The following is a 20624-nucleotide window of genomic DNA, read 5'->3' on the forward strand; positions in this document are numbered from 1 at the left end:
TGATAGATTAAAATGGTGTCATCTATAAGAGTTGATATATTCCTGAAATACTCAATTTAATTTATTTATTTATTATTGATAAAAAAATCATTATAAAAGAATTCATATAATATATTTGTATTATACAGGTGCTTTATATATTTTTTTGAAATAATTGTAAAAAAGTTGTGTGAAAATTTGTTAGAAAAACAATTTGTGGAATGGAATATATTCGGAAGTATGAAGATACATATTATATGTTACGTGACAGAAAGAGCATAAAGATTTTTGTAAGATAGAAATACGTCCCTTCATTTACAGAGCGAAGACACACCGCACATATCTTTATCTACCACCTCCATTATTGTAAATTATGTTTCCACTTTTTTTTTTCGGCAAACATTGTTAATGGAATGACCACTTTAACGGAAAGTTTGGCCACCTAAAAAATAAAGTCTCTTTATGCCCATTTTCTATTCCAAACGTAACACCATCTCTATACACACTTGTCATTACATGCATAACGCGTTTCATTATCAGCTTTTCACAATTCTCTTTATTTTTAATATCATTCTTTTTTAGGATAATGTAATCGCTTATTATAATCTTTATTGCCATATGGTTTAAACGATTATAATACCTAGAATCATCCCAAACACAACTTATTAGGATCCAATGCTAGCTCTCTAGAGACACTGTGTAAGAATTTTGTTTACAAATATTGTATCTCTTCTTTTTCATGTATATTCTTTTAACAACCAAAGAAAACAAATCCATTGATTTTTTTATGACATTCATTGTTGTTTGGATAAAGTGTTTGATAATCAGCTTTTTTTATAATTATATTTATTTATGTAGTCCTTCTAGAATTTAATTACTTGCATATTCTATTAACTAAGATGATAGTTGTATCCAACACTAAGATGACATCATGTAATACTCTGGCTAGTTAATATATATTTAAAAGGCTGTGAATATTGTAATTAATTTAGCAAAGTAAATAAAAAAGCTCTCTTTCTTTTTAATTTAACCAACCAAAGCACTATTATTATAGGGAAAAATAACTTGGAATACAACTAGCTTATAAGATATAAGCTACTTCAACTAGCTTCTAACTTGTATATATCTCTTATTTAATCTTCTTTCATTGGTGTCCTTTATATTTTAGTACATTTTCTTATTGTCTTGAATTTTGTTTTACTTATTATTACATATTTGAATCTTATAGACAAAATTAATTATTATACCATTTTTAATATTTTTGGGATTTACTTTTTAATTTAAACTTTTCTTTGTAGTTTGTAACATTTCAAAATTTTAAAATTGTAAAATTATATCTTTATAATAAATTATTGATCATTTTATTAGATGAATGATTTAATAATAATAATAGGATTATAAAGTATTGTGTTTGATTTAGTAAATTATAAAAATTTCATCTAACACATTTTGAAAAAAATGTAAAAAAAAAAATGTAAGATAAGATGGATTGGATTAAAAAAATATTGTTTTTTTTATAAAGACAACAATTCAACTCAGAAATAAACTAATATAAAAAACATATAAAAAATTTATTGTCTAAATGTACTCAAAGACTAATTTATATTTTGAATATATTTGAGAAATGACAAAAAGAAAAAAAAACACTCTTACTCTTATATGCTTATTTTTTTTATCAACAAAGAATTAAATAAGTAAAATGGAGCATTTCAGAGATATTTCAACCCTTATACAAAACCCAGATAATGTCCCTACTTTACCATATACATATCCTCTGCTAAAGCTTAAGCTTTTCAACTAAACCTTCCAACAATAGTCATCCAATGAAACTTGACAAGAAGTTCTTAAAACCCAACTTAATCCAGAACACCGGACAAAAGAAACCTACATAATAACACTCCTAATCCTTAGGACAAAATAGAAAACAAAAACGATTCCAACCTACAAAAGAACTTTACATACAACCATCAAGCATGTTGTCGAGTTATGCATCTTAAGCTTTCTTTCCTTTCCCAACATCTCGTCTAACATCCTCCTTCAAAATTATCCTTCTAACTTCAACCACATCCTCCTACATTGTCTCAAGCCCATGCTGATGCACTTGTATATGCTTCTCGTGTTCAACTTCCCAAAGTTACTTGATATTTGAAGCCTTTCTCAACATAAGATACTCCTGCAACCTTACCTTTATCCTGCACATGTACACACATACCATTGTATAGTATATTTTCAAAACAGATTATCCAAAACAATACCACTACCTTAACATCATAGAAAATGTAGACAGTTTAGAGGATCTAAAACCCAATCAGAGTATGCAAAGCTAAAGGATTTAATTTTCCTCCTCATACATGTTCAATCTTAATAGGTAACGATAATAACATATAGATTAAGTTTATATTTATAATCTAGTGTGTCCTAAAGATTATTCTAAAATTATAATGAAGATTATGATGATTTTTCATTTTTGAAAGGAAAAGTTTGAAAAAATACAATGTAATATAAATGATGAAAGAAAACGAACTAGAAACAATTCTTTTTAAAATAAAAAGACTTAGTGATATAATAAACAAAACTCGAATGAGACAACCTTTCACACAAATAACACACAAATAAGTTTTTAAATAATTTAATTTTAAGATTACAAATTAGCATAAAAAATGTTTACTTACATGATGCTATGTGAAAATTACACACCATAAAACTTATAAAAAATAGTCAGTAGTTTATTAAATTCAGAAATAAAAAAAAAATTGGAATAAAAAAATTAATTTAATTTATACTCATTTGATCAACTCATTTTTAAGTTGTTCAAATAAAAAACATATACAACTCTTAAAAAATAAATAGAAGTACTAAAAGTTTAAATTGAATTTAATAATTTAAAAATATATAAAATTATAATTTTATAATGATATATTTTTATTTAAAAACACAAATTTTATTTATATATATATATAATAAAACTTATATAGTTATATTTTTAATGTTATTTTATATTTATTAACTATTTATCTGTTAGTTTAATAACTATTTTTGAAAATAATGTATTTATAAAATTTGTTCTGTACGTATTGATAACTATATTTGTTTATGCATATAAATACTTATTATATGTGTAGTTATATAAATGTTTTTTTTACTTATAAAATAATGATAATTAGATCGTTTTAATTATGATATAAATAAAATAGTTTTGAATTTATTTTATTTTATTGTATAAAAATATAATCACAGAATATAGGATTAAGGTGGAATAAATGAGTATCAAGGAGGACATTAATGAAGAAATTGAAATGAAAATAATGTTTATCTATAATTGATCAACATTTTTGCCAACATGATCATTTTTAAGAATACAAATTGTTCAACTATATAAGGTCATCATCCTTCACAGATATAAAACTGTGAGTCATCTTGTTAACTTTAATTTCATTCTCATGATTTTTCTTTGGAGAAAGAAGATTACATCCTCGTTACATATTCTTTGAATCAAACTTTTAGTAAGAAAAAACAAAGACATTAATGTAGGTTGTATTTTAAGATTTTATACATTTTTAGTTAAATTTATTGTACCATATAGAATATAAAATCTTATCTAATGTTTGTTTTAATGGTATATTTTACTTTGAAATCTTCAGTAAATTTTTTTTATTTAATTTTTATTGGTATGAGAATATTAAAAAAAAATTATTAAGATCTTTTACAGAAACTCTTCCTCCATGTTGTAGATCTTAATTGTTGTTTTAGTGGGAGGTATGTAAAAGTCACATATTGTATCTAAGATATCAACATTGAAAATATTACACTAAGGATGGTATTATATGTGATGTGTCTAGATTCTTATGTTTTAAATCCTGGGTTTATTAATATATTTTAGATTTAATTACCTTTTTAATTACTAAAATTAAGGGAGCTTAATTTTTTTAAAATGTTTTTTATCCTTTTAAAATTAGATATAATTATTTTTAGTTTCTATTAAAATAAATAAATTTTAGTTCCAAACTGTAAAACATTTTATTGAGAAAAAAATGTACCAAAAAACACTTTATCATATTTTTATTTTATCTTTTATTTCTTTAAAATTTAGAAGCATTACTTTTTAGAGTTGATAACCAATATTAATTATATAATTATTTACATCCATTTACTTTTAATTATTTATCAAAATATAATTAATTGATTCAAAATATTATTATTATAAAAAAAATTGTGAACTGATAGAAAAGGAGGTGTATAAACATCATGTCTCTATTCTTTAATCTAACACTTATTATGAGATATATAAATATTTATCTATAAAAGATTTAAAAATATCACTTATTCAAATACACTTTTCATTAGATTAAATACATAAACAAGCAAGTGTGACATATATAATCGTACACTACAAGAAAATCATGAAATAGAAACCAATTTTTAGAGACCAAAATAATTAGTTGTAATGGTAACTAAATTAGAGACCATTTTAGAAACTAAATAAAAAATTGGTTTCTAAATTAGTTTCTATTATTGTAAAATAGTTTCTAAATTGGTATCTAATTAGCAACCAAGGTTTTAACTATCAATTATTTAGTTTCTAAATTTGGTCTCTAAAACCTTGGTTGCTAATTAGATACCAATTTAGAAACTATTTAACAATAATATAAACTAATTTAGAAATCAATTTTTTATTTAGTTTCTAAAATGGTCTCTAATTTAGTTACTATTGCAACTAATTATTTTGATCTCTAAAAATTAATTTCTATTTCATGATTTTCTTGTAGTGGTAAAAACAAATAAATAATTACTTTATTTTACATAATTACTTTAGTAGGGAGACATAGGAAATTTGTTTGGGAAACACAACCAGAAGCATATCTTATACAAATATTAAGGGGCAAAAATTGAAAAGAGGAAGAAGAAAACTAATGGAAGAGGGAGAGTGTAGAAAATGGAAAGTATAAAATCACTACAAGAAAAACGCGAATTACATACGAATTTTTCCGTATGTAAATTTTGGCACCAAAACATAAAATGTGCAATGAATGGGATTCGGAGCCATGTTCTTTCAAATAACTCAAAGAAAATTTAACCACTACACCAAGCAAATGCTTTAGTATGATTATGATTTTTATTATACTTATTATTATTAACAATATTAATATTAATAATATGAATATAATATTAATAATATGAATATAATATTAATAATATGAATATAATATTAATAATATGAATATAATATTAATAATAATACTAATAATACTAATAATACTAATAATATTAATAATATTAATAATATTAATAATATTAATAATATTAATAATATGAATATAATTTATTTTATTATTAATAATAATAATTATATTAATATGTATAAATTATGTTAATAATAATAAGTATAATAAAAATGATAATATGACTAAAAAACTTGTCTGTTCTAGTGGTTAACTATTCTCCTGGGAATTTAAACTGGTTGCTGCAGTTTCTTTGCAATATTAATATGGGAGACGCGGGTTCGAGTCCCATCCAGTGCATAATGCTTGTATGGAGAAAGGTTTTAAATAGGGGAGGAAAGCTCTCTAAAATTGAAAAAATGAGTTTAAATTATTCTCTTCTTGTTGTAAGTTGAGGTCTTTGATTAGTCAAGATTGTGTTGTAGCTTGGTGGAACTAATGCATAGAATTAAAAGACCTTGTTTTATACATGGATTGGAGCATCATTTAAATGATCTACCTTTTTTTAAAAATAAAAGCTCAGTTATGCTCACACCTCAAGTAACAACAAATTTAAATGCTCTACTTTAATCTTATTATTCTTTGCTAATAAAAAAATTACATAAAAACCATAATAAAATATTATTCAATTTAAATACATGTTATGCCTTACAAATAAATTAGTTACACATAATTCATTATAATTACTTTTTTTTCTTTAAGACGTTGTCTTATTATGTTTTATGTGATCTCTAAATTAAAACTGTGACTCTGATAAATATTTTACAAAACAATATTTTTTTGAAAAAAAATATTATATGTTTTTATTTTTCAAAAGAGAAAGACTATTTGTTACTTTTTTATAAGTAATATTAAAAAATGTTGTTTTTAAAACCTAAAATGAGTAACCTAAAGAGGAAGTCTAAGAAAATCATACCATAAAATAATTTATTTTAAACGATTAAATAAACTAGCTTTTCTATAATCTAGTGAGAAACTGGCGAGAATAAATGAAAGATCCAAAAGAATCAAGGATACATTCGGACACGTAATTTATCGAAGCGTTTATAGGAATTTTACTGAATGCTTTTTATTTATGAAGTCAACAATAAAACTTATTAAAATAAAAGAAATAGTATATCATTTCTATGGACCTTTGAAAAGGTAATTAATAGATAAAATAAAAGAAAACCAAAGATCTTTAATTTTTTCTTTTAAATGGATATCTTAGTAGAACTGATTGACTCACAATCACAAGATTGAAATGAAACCTAATCATGGAACTGAGTATTTTTAAAGATAGTGCAAAGGTGATGGAAATTATTGTTTAATTAGGGTTAGCCAAAACACATGCATGCATAAAATAAAAAGGGAAGAATTATTAATTAATTGAATGTGTATATGTATATACTTAAGCATTAAGGTTGTGAGGAAGGAATGAAGGACACGGGAGTGACGCGTTAGGGAAAACGAGAGAAGAAGCTTGAAGAGTACAAAAGGTGAGAGTGTTATGAGAGTAAGAGATTCTGGTTTCTATCATGACTCATTTAAAGAGGGTTTCCTTCACCCACTCCCCAAACAAAGAGAAAGAAAAAGGCTAAAGGGTATTCAGGAATTGGAGGATGTGATTTTTCATTTGTGGGAATAATAGTGGAGTATCTTCTATCTTCTCTATGTTATCATACCACATTCATACCTTAGTGATAAAAAAAAACACTTTCATAGCTCTTTAATATATTTTTTTTATCAACAAAGAATTAAATAAATAAAATAGAATATTTCAGGATACTCCAAACCTTATACAAAACTCAGACAATCCGCTTTATTAAAAACATTTCATCTACTAAACTTTAAGCTTTTCCAACTAAACATTTCAACAAAATAAGCAAAAAAAACAAAAAATAAACTATTAACTATTATCACAGACACTAACTGTATGAGACCTAAATCCTTAAGACAAAATAAAAAAACAATAAAAAACACTGCTGTAAGAAATTACATCAAACAATAGCTCTTTCATTCATGTCTTCAAAACTTTCATTCCGATAATTTAGAAACATGTTGGAGATCCACATCGACTAAAGATGAGAATATTTCATTATATATAAGTGAGTGCAAACTTCATCCCATGAGTCGGTTTTATGAGGTTGAGTTAGGATTAAAGTTTACTTTGCAATATGGTATCAGAGTCATTTCGAGTATTTCCTATTGAGTGTTTGTTGGGCTTATCAGACCATCCACTATCGGTTTGTTATCGAACCACCCATAATATGTTGTCTCATGCACAAGCTATCACTCTCGGCGTGAGAGATGTGTTGGAGATCCCACATCGACTAGAGATGAGAATATCATGAGCCGGTTTTATGTGGTTGGCTTAAAGTCCACTTTGCAATAAAACAAGTTTCAAAAATTAAAAGTTATTATTCTTAACCTAAACTCATATTTTTATTATTCATTTTTTATAATAAATAAAAAATATTTAAGAATGTTTCACATGTTATGATATATATATTCATAAAAAAAAATTGAAAACCATCCAAATCTATATACATCAATTTTATATTCTTATTATGAATGAGTGCAATAAATCTTATGAGTCATATTAATACTCATTAGTTTTTTCTATGTTAAATTGTAATTTTAGTTTTTCTTAATTTAACATTAAACGTAATTTGTTTCATTAAAATGATATGTATAATACAAGATGGTTATGGTGGTAGTATTAAAATTCGTCATATTACTCAAACTCCCACTGAACCGAATCTGGTGGGGTTTGAACGTGAGTTAGGTTATATTATATTAAAGTTGAAGATGTTGAATATAGAGTGTAGTTTTTATTACTAGCTACCAGGTTTTGTATTTGGGGCATGTGATTCCTTCCCATATTTATGTTCGTAATCTTCTTCTTCTTTAGCTTGACATTAGTTGACGTGAGATGTTATGACACAACTTTGTGGTCTGTGAAAAAGTCAGAAAGATTTGTGGTACTTAAACTATTTTCTGCCACTTCAATGGATCAATGACGTTATCAACTCCAATGCCTTCACTTCAAAAAGGAAATTTTGTCTTCCATATCAAAAATAGATCTCTCTTATTGGATAATTATTTTTCTTTTCTGTCTTTTCATCTAATCAAATATGTATTTCATGTCTGATATTAATGAAATTATATATTTTCATAGTTTAAAAATATGAAAATTCTAAATTTTAAAAAAGCTCTGTATAATGAAATAATATAACTTCCCCGTAGAATACAATGGTTTATAATTCATTCTTAAAATATTCTACATTTATTCATTTATTTTTAAAATACTTCATATTTTTATTAATTTTTTTCTGATAAAAAAGCAACGGTGTATAATTATTTTCAAAACTTCATATGCAAATATATTTTTTTCTTCATAGTTAACATTCTTAAAATATTTGTCACATTGGGTATTATTTAATAATGATTAATGTCATTATTTCTTTTCTTTTTTAAATAGTGATATAATTTCATTTTATTTGATAGTAAAAATGTGATACAAATTAATTTTATGGCACAAGTTGCTGAAAAACTATTTTTTTTACACAATTAGTTTGACATTTTCAAAGTTATTATCCAAAAAAATTAGTGATTCCTTAAACACTGATTAGTGAGACCCATGTTCGATGGGAAGATTAGTCTGTGACTATTTCAATTACGAGATTCTGGCAACAGTTATATTTTCTTCGAGGATTTAAATTTTGTCCCTCTCCTGAAAAGTAATTCAATTATAGCCACATACAACTTCGTGTGGTTAACTTGAAGTAATCTGAAGTATTGATACTGTTAATTAAATATAAGAAATTAAAAATACAAAAATGTGATTGGCATTTTTTTAGTAATATTGAATATTGACTATAGTATTCGATATATTTATATGTGAGGGCAACACCTTTTATCCTACATCTATCTCAATAGATATCCAAATAAGAAAAATGAAGTATTTTTCATGATATATATCCTTTAAAACAAAATAAATAAAAAATACAATTGGATGATGTCATATAGCTAAAAAAAAGTGGAATTTAGAGACAAGAAATTGAGGGGAGAAAAAAAAGTAAAAGTGGGAGCTTAAAGTTTGTAATTTGGGCCTTTCATATAAGATGCGAAACTTGTCTGGTGGTTTTGAAATGAGTTGTGTGATGGGTCCATGGGTTGTATCCCACAATAAGTTTGAGGATAGGACAAATAACAAAAAGGCACGTTTGATAGATGGCATGACTAAACAATAACTTTTATTTATGCCGTCTTTTTCACCTAGCACCAAAGATGCACTTTTAAATGTCTAATCCAATACTTAGTATGAATTTCAACAAACTAGGAACCATAAAAATAAATTGGTTTATTTCCCTTTTCATTTAAGATTTTGTATAAACAAAATAGTCAAGGCAATGCCTAAACAACCAGACACGTGCTTCATGCAACAAGGAAATTTTACAGAACCCTGTAGTTAGGAATTATGATATTGGCATGTTCACCTTAATGTTCACAATCGACGACACGACATCTCCATGCACCCAGTTACGTTAAGGAGATTCTAACAAATCCTTAGTGTTTTTATATTCAAAGATATGATCAACTGATTCAATTAAATTATTATATACTATTTATAAGCATAAATTATTGATAAAAATGTAATAAACGTAAGTAAATAAGTCGTTGATTCAATTTAACAAACAATGAACAACTTAAGAAAAGGATGCTGTATCCTTGGTTAAAACATTACTCATTTGGCTCAAATGCCCAAAATTATTCCAGGTAAATTTTTGTAGTGTTTTGTTACCAGGGGGGAGGGGGCAGATGTATATCAAAAGCTTATCATATATCAATGCTTGATTTTAAAAAAATAAACTATAACTTTTCAGTTTACGAAACCTAAATCTCAAATTATAGGAAGCACTAAGGTTTAATTGTAAAGAATAATATTATTAATGCTATAGGTTGTATCTGCTGGCATAAATGCTATTCCCAGGGCAGTACTTTCCCACACACTGCCATATACGGAAAGAGAGGAAAACATAGATAATGATTATAACAATAACAGAACAGATTTAAATTAACCCAGCAACAGCAACAGCTTAGTTTAACTAATTAACACATAATTCCATTCTGACCCAAAACTTGAACTCCATTCATAATGGCAGTAACTATTACCGAAGTATTCCCAAGGGCGTATTCTTAGTCCTATCCTATCCCAATTAGTTTCTTCATAAATATTTATATAAAAACGTAAAATGAAATAATTTATTTCTTAAGTTAAAATCAGCTTGTTAGAACTTAAATGAAATAATAAGTCATTTAGCTTCCCTAAAAAATTGATTTTAACTTGGCCTAAATTAATTTTAGTTTATGAAAAAAGATTATTCTATTTTCTTTCTTATTTACTTCTATAAATGTCTATGGAAATATATTTTGAAACAGAACTTTTCAAAAATCCTAGAATATGAAATAAATAAATAAAGGAGCATTGGGGCATTTGCTACCGCTTTCTGGGGGAGGGGGGTCATTCCTCCTTTTTCCGTGTACTCATCATTATTTGATTGAGTTTCAGAGTTATGCTTCCATTTAGTGGTGGTTGGAGATGACAGTCTTCCCTTGTAATATCTCTACAAACATTCCCTTCTTTATTACCATGAAAGCTTCTCAGCATACAGTCCAATCCCCTGGTTTTGACCCCTCACTGAAACAGAACCAGGAAATTAACACAACTCCTCAGCCATAACCACACAAAGCACACGAAAACAGAACCAACGTACTCACAAAAATCCATCTCCGTATTGTACCAACAATTAAACCTATGATGGAAAATAAACAGCATCACATGCAAGCTCCACATCAAAACACATGAAATATGCACAACCCCATCCTACCTGTTTAACACACCATCCTGTCCCGTCCGAAAACGGATATCCGAACCAAATAAAATGATCTGAAGAAAACCTAAACCTCATAGCAGAGACTCAACTAAAATAGACCGCTGCTGTGTTTATCTGCACACTACCAAGTCCTCCCATTGTGAGCCACAATCAACCTCACCAACCATCTTAAATACAATTATTTTCAGGAAACACACCATTTGCAGTCAAATTAATCAGAAAAGAACACCATCAACCTCTACAAAAAGACAACCCTCAGAAATCAACCTCCATTGTGACATTGTCACCATTCCTAACTGTAACAACCCAGACATAAACCACAACCATGAATGACTATCCTGCCAACATCAAAAACCATCCCCAGTTGTAGTCGAGCCCCTAGCAGATCCACTGTGACACTACCCACACTCATGCTCGTGAGTGTAACTCAACCTTGGTAAACTATTGTGAGTCAACCAACAGAAAAACTAATTACATCCATTCAGTAGGATGGAGTGAAAATTTTGTGAAAGAATGGGATAAAATTTCAATTGACCGTACCGAATGGGAATTTTGTGAAAGAATGGGATAAAATTTCAGTTGTCATTTCCCAAAAATAAATAATGACATAACCCATTAACCTCTATCTAGTTCAAAGGTCCTAGATTGGCCAAAGGGTTAGCCTGTAACTACAATAATATGGTCATCTAAGAAAGAATTGAATATGGTTTTGCAGCTGCTTTTTGTCAGGGGATAGTTTACTTTGATGATGATCAACGATCGTTATACTAAAGCTCTTCACATTCGTGAAAGAAAATTATAGATGGCCAAAATAATTGGTGGCATATAAAATGCAAAGCAAGAAGATGAACATTGTGCAGGAATTTATATATGGTAAATCACTAGCATGTGAACAACTCAAATTTTTAGAGAAAATTTTGAAACAGTAGCACATTCAGGTAAAAAATGACAGACATGGCTAGCAACCCAGCCCCTGTAGATAAACAGGAATATACACAATGCAACAAAGCTAAGATGGAGAAAAACTCACACATGTTGAGCCAGTTATGTATGACACAACAACTGTTATGTCATCAAGCTTCCCACCATAATAATTGAACCCAGCCTCTTGAGCGGCAGCAGAAAAAGGTGACTGCCTATTCCTGTCCAGTGCCCTCTGACGAGCCAGTGCTGCTATCTTCTGAGCAGTTACTTGGGGTTCTAGTCCAGCTCTAACTGCATTCAAAACAACTTCAGCTACCTCATCGTTGTACAGATTGTCAAACAATCCATCTGTTCCAGCAACGACAACATCTCCTGGTGCAACAGATATTGTAAATACCTGGATATGTGATTGTGATGGGTGTGTTAGTCTGTTTGTTTTCCAGAAATATATACATATATATATATATATATATGAACTTATTTTGAAATACACAAACTTAATATGCTACGTGGCTTCCTAGGGAAAAATTCTAGGGCGTTGACTGTGCCAAGACCCAAATAATACTCTGCTCGACAATTTCAGATTGATATTTAAAAGGAAAGAGAGGAAACTGGAGCAAATAAAAAATTGATCTGCAAATCTGATATGAGCCCAGCAACCATGGACCCAACTGCAGCATGAACGGATGGTTCCTACGATGGATGTTAATACAAGGACAAAGCATAGTACCAATAGTCCCTTTGGATGGGAGGACTTCGTGCACTAAAGATTTCACAATCTATCACAGATTCTTCGCAATGAACTGCCAAACTGCTATAGGATAACAATTAAAGTATGTTATTTCCTTTATGATTCTGTTTAGCCTTTTCCTTATATATGGATGTATAAGTATAATGCACCTTTATGAATAGACAAGAAGCATTATTCAGAAATCATTATTTCCTAATTCCTTGGGAGGTGACGTTCCTAGCCTCCAATTCTGGAACATTTTCTGTTCTCATTTCAATTGGTCCTTTCATTGGGAGGACTTTGTGCACTAAAGATTTCACAATCTATTACAGATTCTTCGAAATGAACTGCCAAACTGCTATAGGATAACAATTAAAGTATGTTATTTCCTTTATGATTCTGTTTAGCCTTTTCCTTATATATGGATGTATAAGTATAATGCACCTTTATGAATAGACAAGAAGCATTATTCAGAAATCATTATTTCCTAATTCCTTGGGAGGTGACGTTCCTAACCTCCAATTCTGGAACATTTTCTGTTCTCATTTCAATTGGTCCTTTCATTGGCATCCATAATGACTGCCCTAACCAGATACATGCTCAAACTCAGGTTGAGGCGCTGGCTTGTATTGGGGAAGCTGTTGCAAAACTTACCCAGAACCAAATTACCCTTGCAAGTGATCAGAGCCACCTCCACTCCAAACTTTATGAGGTCATCAGTCATGTTTCTAACATAGAAACCTACTCTAAGCTGTTTACTTCTACCACCAGCTCTTACCCTCACGGTCCTTGTTGTCTGTTGAATTGAAGCTTGATGTTTCCCATTTTGATGGACCTGATGACATGCCTTCACCCATTTTTACCACAACTTGAACCCATTTTTCAGCCTTTCACTCCTTACCCCTACCAAGAACTACTAACCACCACATTCACCTTTTTCTTAGTGTTGTTGCCGCAATAAATGTTTGATCATACCTTATCCACGTTTGTAGAAGCAAGAAATCAAACATCAAATTGGTGATTTCATCTGTGATGGCTTGATTCAACCAATCAAAGTCCATTCTCTTTTACAATGTTACTAGTTCACAAAAAGGATGGGACAACGTGAGTATGCATGGACAACTTGGACATTGCTTCAAGGTTCACAAAAGTTGACCTTGCTCAAGGGTTTCACCAAATTCACATGGCCCCCGATGACATTCCAAAAATTGTATTTTGTACTTACAAAAGTGAAGGAGAAAGCTAGGATCACAGGTGTGAAGGAAGCACGGGAATTGTGACTCAGCCTCAGGTATGGGAAACATGGACAAATCTAAGCCATTGATCTAGATCTAAATTTTAAAATATAAATTTTCCCTCCTTTTCTTGTTTAAATTTTGTTCAAACTTAAAGCCTCTAGATCCTACATTTACATAACATTAGATTGTCATTTAGGAGAAGGTCTTGGGCTATAAATAATCATCTCATCTCTTTGTAGAATAACTTTTAAATATATGAGAATTGAGAGAGATATCCTAGAGCACTTCTAGACTTCTTTGAAAGAAGAGAGTCATCTACTTCCTTGAGTCTTATCTTGGATCATAGGATCAAGTGACAATTCAATTCAACACTCATCTTGAACAAGTGGTGTGGCTTCCTCCATCCCATAAGCTTCTCTCTTCCATTCTTTTCTCTTATTCATCCTCTTTGTTAAATTGAAAATATTTTATCTTCTTCAAGTTTTGTTCTCCTTCTATCTCCATTCAATAAAAGCAAGGTAAGCACAATGTTGTTGTCGATGCTCTTTCTCACGTGCATGACTCTGAAATGGACTCTAGTTAGTAGGTTTCTCTCCATTCTACAATTTTAGTTCTTAGAAAATTTAAAGCAATGACGACCTACTTCAAACGCATATTGTTCCCTCAAACAATAGGTCTCTCTTTCACGCTCGTCACTGTAATTATAAAATTGTTGATGGCTTGTTACTTTTTAAAGGTAGTGTTTGGCTTCCTAACAGTTGTTCTTTCATTCCCTTGCTATTGACTAAATTTCATGCTTCTCCCTTGGGTGGCCATATGGGAATTACAAAGGCTCTTAGCTAACCCTACCAATTTCTTTTGGCATGGAATGAAGTAGGACGACATCCAAATCATCACTAACTATTCAATTTTCCAACAAACAAAGTACAACACCAAGACCCCTAGTTTATTGCAACCTAGAACTCTTGTTATTACCCTCTGGGAGGTTTGTCCTTTTAGATTTCATAACCAGACTTCCACCACCTTCAAGTTCCACCATTATATTAGTTGTTGTTAATCATTTTCCAGAAGGGCAACATTTTGGTCATCTCCCTACACATTTAACTGACAACAAAGTTTCTCTCATCTTCATTGATATGGTTTACAAACTTCATAGGTTCCCAAGAAGCCTTATATCGGGACCCTTTCTTTATCAACACTTTTGGCAAAAACTTTTAAAGTTGAGTGGTACCAAGCTCCACATGAGTACAACCTATCACCTTCAGAGTGATGGCAAGATTGGGGTTCTTAATAGAGTTCTTGAGTTGTATCTTTGTCCTTGTGCCCATGGTCAACCTTCTCAGCGGCCCAAATTTCTCAACCTTGCAGAATGGTGTTGTAACAACACCTCCCATTTTGCTACAAGGATCACCCCTTTCAAAGCCACCTTTTGGGAAATCTCCTCCCACCATTCCCATCTACTTTTCAGGCTCCTCCCATATTAAAGTTGTTGACTCCTTTCTTCATAAGAAGATTTGCTTGCCTCTCTTACTTGCAAATTGCATAAGGCTTAGAAAACTACGAAAGGCCTATGTTGATTCTCATTGTCATCATGTCTCTTACAAGATTGGTGACAGTGTATAAGTAAAATTGTACCCTTACCATTAAGTTTCTATTTTGGGCTCCCCCTATCAAAAGTTGAGCAAATGCTTGTATAACCCTTTTGAGATCATGAAAGTTGTTAGTCATGTTGCTTGTCATTTGGCTTGGCATGAATCCACCAAGATTCATCCGGTTTTCCACTACCTATCAAAAGTTGAGCAAATGCTTGTATAGCCCTTTTGAGATCATGAAAGTTGTTGGTCATGTTCCTTGTGGTTTGCTTAGCTTGAATCAGTCAAGATCCATCTGGTTTTCCACTACTCAAATTACATCATAGACCCATTCCCACTACTAAGGACCTTTCTCCTATCTTCTCCAGTCTTGAGTTAATTACCCAAGCACTTTTCATTTTGAATTCTAAATAGGAAAAAACTTGTTACCTTCCCTGTCCCAAACTTTTGGTCCAATGGGCAAGACTCCCTCCTAAAGACACCACTTGGGAGGATTGGGCTGACTTGACTGCCACCTACCACCTTGAGGACAAGGTAATTTTCGAAGAGCCAGGGGTGATAAGAGTCCAGCAACCATGGACCCAACTGCAGCATTAACGGATGGGCTGATGTTGGATATTAATAAAAGGCCCAAGCGTAGTACCAAACCACCCTCTGCATGGGACGATTTCATGCACTAAAGATTTCACAATCTATTAAGGATTCTTAGTAATGAGCTATCAAATTGCTATAGGATTATTTCCTTTACCATTGTGTTATGACTCTGTGTTACTTTCCTTATCTATGGATGTATAATTCACCTTTATGAATAGACAAGAAACATTATTCAGAAATCATTCTTCTCTAAATTCCTTGGGAGGTGACATTCCCAACCTTCAATTCAGTAACATTTTCTGATCTCATATCAAAATCATCTTACATGTGCTTAATATACAAAAGGGAATATTGAAAATGAGCTAAACTTTCATTTTCACTCCTCTCTCCCTGACCTTTCTTTAGTTAAAATAAATAAAAACCCTCTGTTTATTATTACCTTTGCCAATAAAAACCCCAAGTTTTACGAAATCAACCTTGAAAATATGATTACGATATGAAGAAAATTTCAAATGCCAGTCTTTCAGTTGGTTCCTATATTAATCACAAGAGTTTGGAGGAAAGTTCTGAAAACTCTGTTTCATGGCACCAGAATCATAATGTCAGAAACAGTAAGACTTGGACTATACTGTCTCAACAAGTCCCTGGCATGCATGCTATCAGAAACAGGCAAGAAGGTACAGCCTCAACAAATAAGAGCCTAATTTTGAAATTTCCATATTGCTAATGTTAATGCCTTTAGAACTAAATCATGTGTGAAATTAGCGACAACTTACCTCACCAGAGCTGGGTAGATCACATCCATCGCCACTCTCCAGTTGATACGTAAAATTGAAGTCATGCTGTTGAACAGGGGACTTGAAAATGGTGCATCCATCTCTAATCACAATGAACCCACTGTCACCCAAATTAATGGCATGCAGTCCCTGGACCAATAAACCATACCTAGTAAGCAAATCAATCATTTGATTTACTCTGACACTTCCTTTTAGACTTAAAAAAGCAAGTTACCCAGATTTTGCTGGCTGTGAACTATTGGGCTTCAGTATGATGCACACTAAAACATCAATAACTTGGGGCTTAGGAGCAGGTTATACAAGAGTTAAAGATATTTGTGTATGTGTTCATGTCTGAACTGTATATTAACATGAGTATAGTCGAGAAAAATGACACCAAATTCATGAAAAACAAGATGGAAAAATTTGAGCACGCTTTAATTTTCCCCCAATGCCATTTAGATATTGATTTCAAAGGAACCTAACAGTAGATACATGCTAAACTCATCACTTTCACATAACAGTAAGTCTGATTCTGGACGTAGACAAGAATCTGTTTTAATGTACAAGAGTTTATATCAGACATCGTATGACATAAAAATACAGATGTTAGGGAGATGGATAATCTAATGTAATGTTGACAAAGTCAACAAGGTGAAAAAAAACAAATATTTAATATATAGCATTAAAAATACTATAAAGAAGCCCAGACACCTCTAGTGCTGTCCAATGGAAAAGGAAGAAAACCATTCATGTGACAAAATACAGATGTTGGGGAGATGCATAATCTAATCTAATGTTGATAACGTCAACAAGGTGAAAAAAACAAATATTTAATATATAGCATAAAAATGCAATGAAAAAAGTCTGCACACATCTGGTTCTGTCCAATAGAAAAGGAAGAAAACTACTTTGATAGTAAAAAATTTAAATAAAAATAATATTATACCGTATCAGTAAGAGCAATGATACAAGCTGTTGATGAACCCTTGGCCTTTGTACAAGAGTGAGCCTTCTCTAAAACACTGGCGGGATCAACAGGACCTTTTGGTCCCTCTTCAATTGCTCTAACAGAATGGGACATGAGTTCTTGAGCAAACAGTCCAGCATTAACACCAACATCTGCCCAGCCACCAACACCATCTGCAACACCAATTGTTTGTTCCTCTACACAAATGAAATGTGCATCCTCTCCACCATAGTCCTCCTTATCCGGATGTGGTAGGTAACATGACCCCGAAAACAACTTCAACCTCTCGACACCAAAATTTGTTCTGAAAAAACATCATTATTCAACATGTCTACCTTGTACTCGTGGGAAAGATAAATTAAAAGAGTAAACCTCCTCTTCAATCTTGATACTAAATGTGTGGGTAGGCAATTGTAGTAGTACTTAACTCTGGTAAAAAAATTACTTCACTTCTGTACAGTGAAAACGTTATTCACACTAATACCTTCTCATAAACTAACGCAAATAATGTTTTACCATCATTCAACAAAGTCATAAATTAAAATAACTTGAGCAAATGATTAAAATAAGGGTTATCTCTAAAATAAAAGCATCATGTTTAACTCTTATTCTAGTTCCTAGGAGGGTAACCATCGGCCATTTTAGTACAAGATGTTCATTATAATAAAATAAATAAATCATTCATTTTTACCATCATTATACATAAAAAATAGGGTAAAATATATTTGAATTGAAGTCTCTGAAGTTTCGATCTAAAGTTGGTTTTAATCTCCATACGTTAAATAACGTTTCTGGTCCTCGCTCAACTCCATAAGAGGGACAAAATGCACAAATTGTAAAAAATCCAGGAACCAAACTACTTCTAATATTTATAACCGTGTGTTTGGTTGGTTCCCATTCTACACCACTAGATTCACGTCAAGTTCGAAGCTACAGAGAGAGTAGCTTTCATTTTTTTTCCATTTGAAGGGTAGATGTAAGTGTAGTGAGACAGTGACTAAAACCAAAAATTAAGGAAACTACAACACATCTCACCCTAAAAGTAACATGTAAATTCAGAAAAGAAAACAAGGGTTTATAGAGAAACACGTACTGGTCGAATGAAAATGTGGAGGAGGCAAGGTGTTGAACATGAGGCGTTGTCTCGGCGGAGCAGCAAGGAAAGGAGGAGTGCTTGGTTCCGACAAGGAGCGAGCTCGGACTCCAACTCCTCCAAGTTGCATCGGAGGTGGAGCACCCGAAGTTCAAGAGACTGTTCAAGGGTTGCAATCTTGTGAGATTGACGGTAGCTCGCAAAGCGGTGCGGCGCGTCCTGTCCCGGAAGCGAACGCCGGAGGGCTTGGCGGCGACTTCGTCGAAGTAGACGTCTCCGAGAAGAACAGCATTGGAAGCGGAAGCTGCCATGGAATGCGGAGAATGAAAAACGTGAACCTGAGATGGGAGAAGAGCGAGAAGCACCAAGATAGAGGAGATTGTCTCGGTTCCGCTAGAGCCTCACAAACTTGCGATGGGAGATTGAATGAGACAAAACTCCGTCTTCTATTCCAATGCTTGCCCTCTTTATCGCTACGTCTCTGTGGATTCTTTTTCAATTCAAATTTGAATATTTTATTTTCATTTATTTATTTATTTTGTATCTGCGTTAAAATTCTAACTGCTCTTAAACAATGAACACAGTTCGATATCACACCCAAAAATTTTAATACACTTCGATAAAATTAAGGTTTAATCAGTTGCGTCTTGATTTGTTTGAGATTTTTTTTTAATTATTTCATCTAGATCTTCGATTTTTATAAGTTTCGTATTTGATTCTCTTGATTAATTTATAAAATTAAAATAATAACTAGTGGGAATTTTACTAAGTTTAAAAACTCGATTATAAAAGTATAGAATATCAAAAATTTGATTTTAATTTTTTAGTTTAAAGCAAAATTTCTCAAATTGTAAGAACCGGCTGTTGTATCAGACTGAAAGTTAATTTTAGAAAAGTTAAATAAGAAATTATATTTGAAATGTTATTTGAAGTAAATTAGCACAACAACTCTCATAATCTTTTATATTTGAATAGGAAATTTAAGAAAGGTAGTTTATTAAGATGTTAGGATTATTTTTTTAGATTAAAAGTGCTTGATAAGTAGTTGTAAATATGAAAGAATATAATTGTACATATGAAAAAAAATTAAGTAATCTTTAACATATGAAAATAATTTCTCTTATTATCCATAGTATCATTGGACCACATTTTGAAATCTTTCGAAATTATCTTTACTAAGTTATTGTGAGATTATGGGACGATTATTGAGGGGATGTGAGGTCATGGAACGATCACTAAGGGATTGTGAGGTCATGGGCCGATCCAATTAATATATTATAACAGTCCGATCGAGGAAATTAATGACGATACCTGCAAAATCTTCATAAAAAATAAAGTGCAAATTTGACGAATGTGGGATTACGAGAATTTATGAAGGAATTAAGTCATAAAAGAGAACCGTTACAAAGAAGGACATGGGAAAAAATTTCTATAAAAAAGAAAGGAAACTGAACAGGAAAAGAGATCAGAAAAATTAAAAACTACGGTTTCTGAATACATTTTATAGTTTTATCTATAAATCTTCACCAAACCATAACCCCATTTTCTAAAGTCTTGATTTCTTCTAGTTATATTTCTATTATCGTCTAGTAAATTTGCTAGAATATAAAAATATTATCCTTTTCTCCAA

At 30.9% G+C, this 20624-nt stretch overlaps 1 protein-coding gene across 2 annotated transcripts; it reads right to left on the reverse strand.

Annotated features, from left to right (window-relative positions):
* Positions 1-10547: 10547 nt before the first annotated feature.
* LOC137808378 (putative protein phosphatase 2C 55) lies at positions 10548-19576 on the reverse strand. 2 transcript variants are annotated; one of them, XM_068609454.2, is made up of 5 exons: positions 18995-19576; positions 17881-18205; positions 16932-17081; positions 12108-12398; positions 10548-10881 (listed from the first exon to the last, which is right to left on the reverse strand). In XM_068609454.2, the coding sequence occupies exons 1-5, from the start codon at positions 19303-19305 to the stop codon at positions 10879-10881; spliced, it is 1080 nt and encodes a 359-aa protein (XP_068465555.1). In that variant the 5' UTR covers positions 19306-19576; the 3' UTR covers positions 10548-10878. The 2 variants fall into 2 exon arrangements, with proteins under 2 accessions (XP_068465555.1, XP_090155862.1); XM_090299736.1 differs by lacking the exon at positions 10548-10881 and having other exon boundaries at positions 11920-12398; positions 18995-19536.
* Positions 19577-20624: the final 1048 nt, after the last annotated feature.

This window comes from Phaseolus vulgaris, chromosome 3 (genome assembly GCF_051622355.1).
Source record: "Phaseolus vulgaris cultivar YP4 chromosome 3, ASM5162235v1, whole genome shotgun sequence".
Taxonomy (NCBI): domain Eukaryota; kingdom Viridiplantae; phylum Streptophyta; class Magnoliopsida; order Fabales; family Fabaceae; genus Phaseolus; species Phaseolus vulgaris.

Coding starts and splice junctions, on each gene's coding strand:
- LOC137808378 (XM_090299736.1), bottom strand. CDS start 19,305: ATGGCAGCTTCCGCTTCCAATGCTGTTCTTCTCGGAGACGTCTACTTC. Junction 18,206..18,994: donor TCCACATTTTCATTCGACCA/GTACGTGTTTCT, acceptor ATGTTTTTTCAG/AACAAATTTTGGTGTCGAGA. Junction 17,082..17,880: donor TCATTGCTCTTACTGATACG/GTATAATATTAT, acceptor TTATTGGTCCAG/GGACTGCATGCCATTAATTT.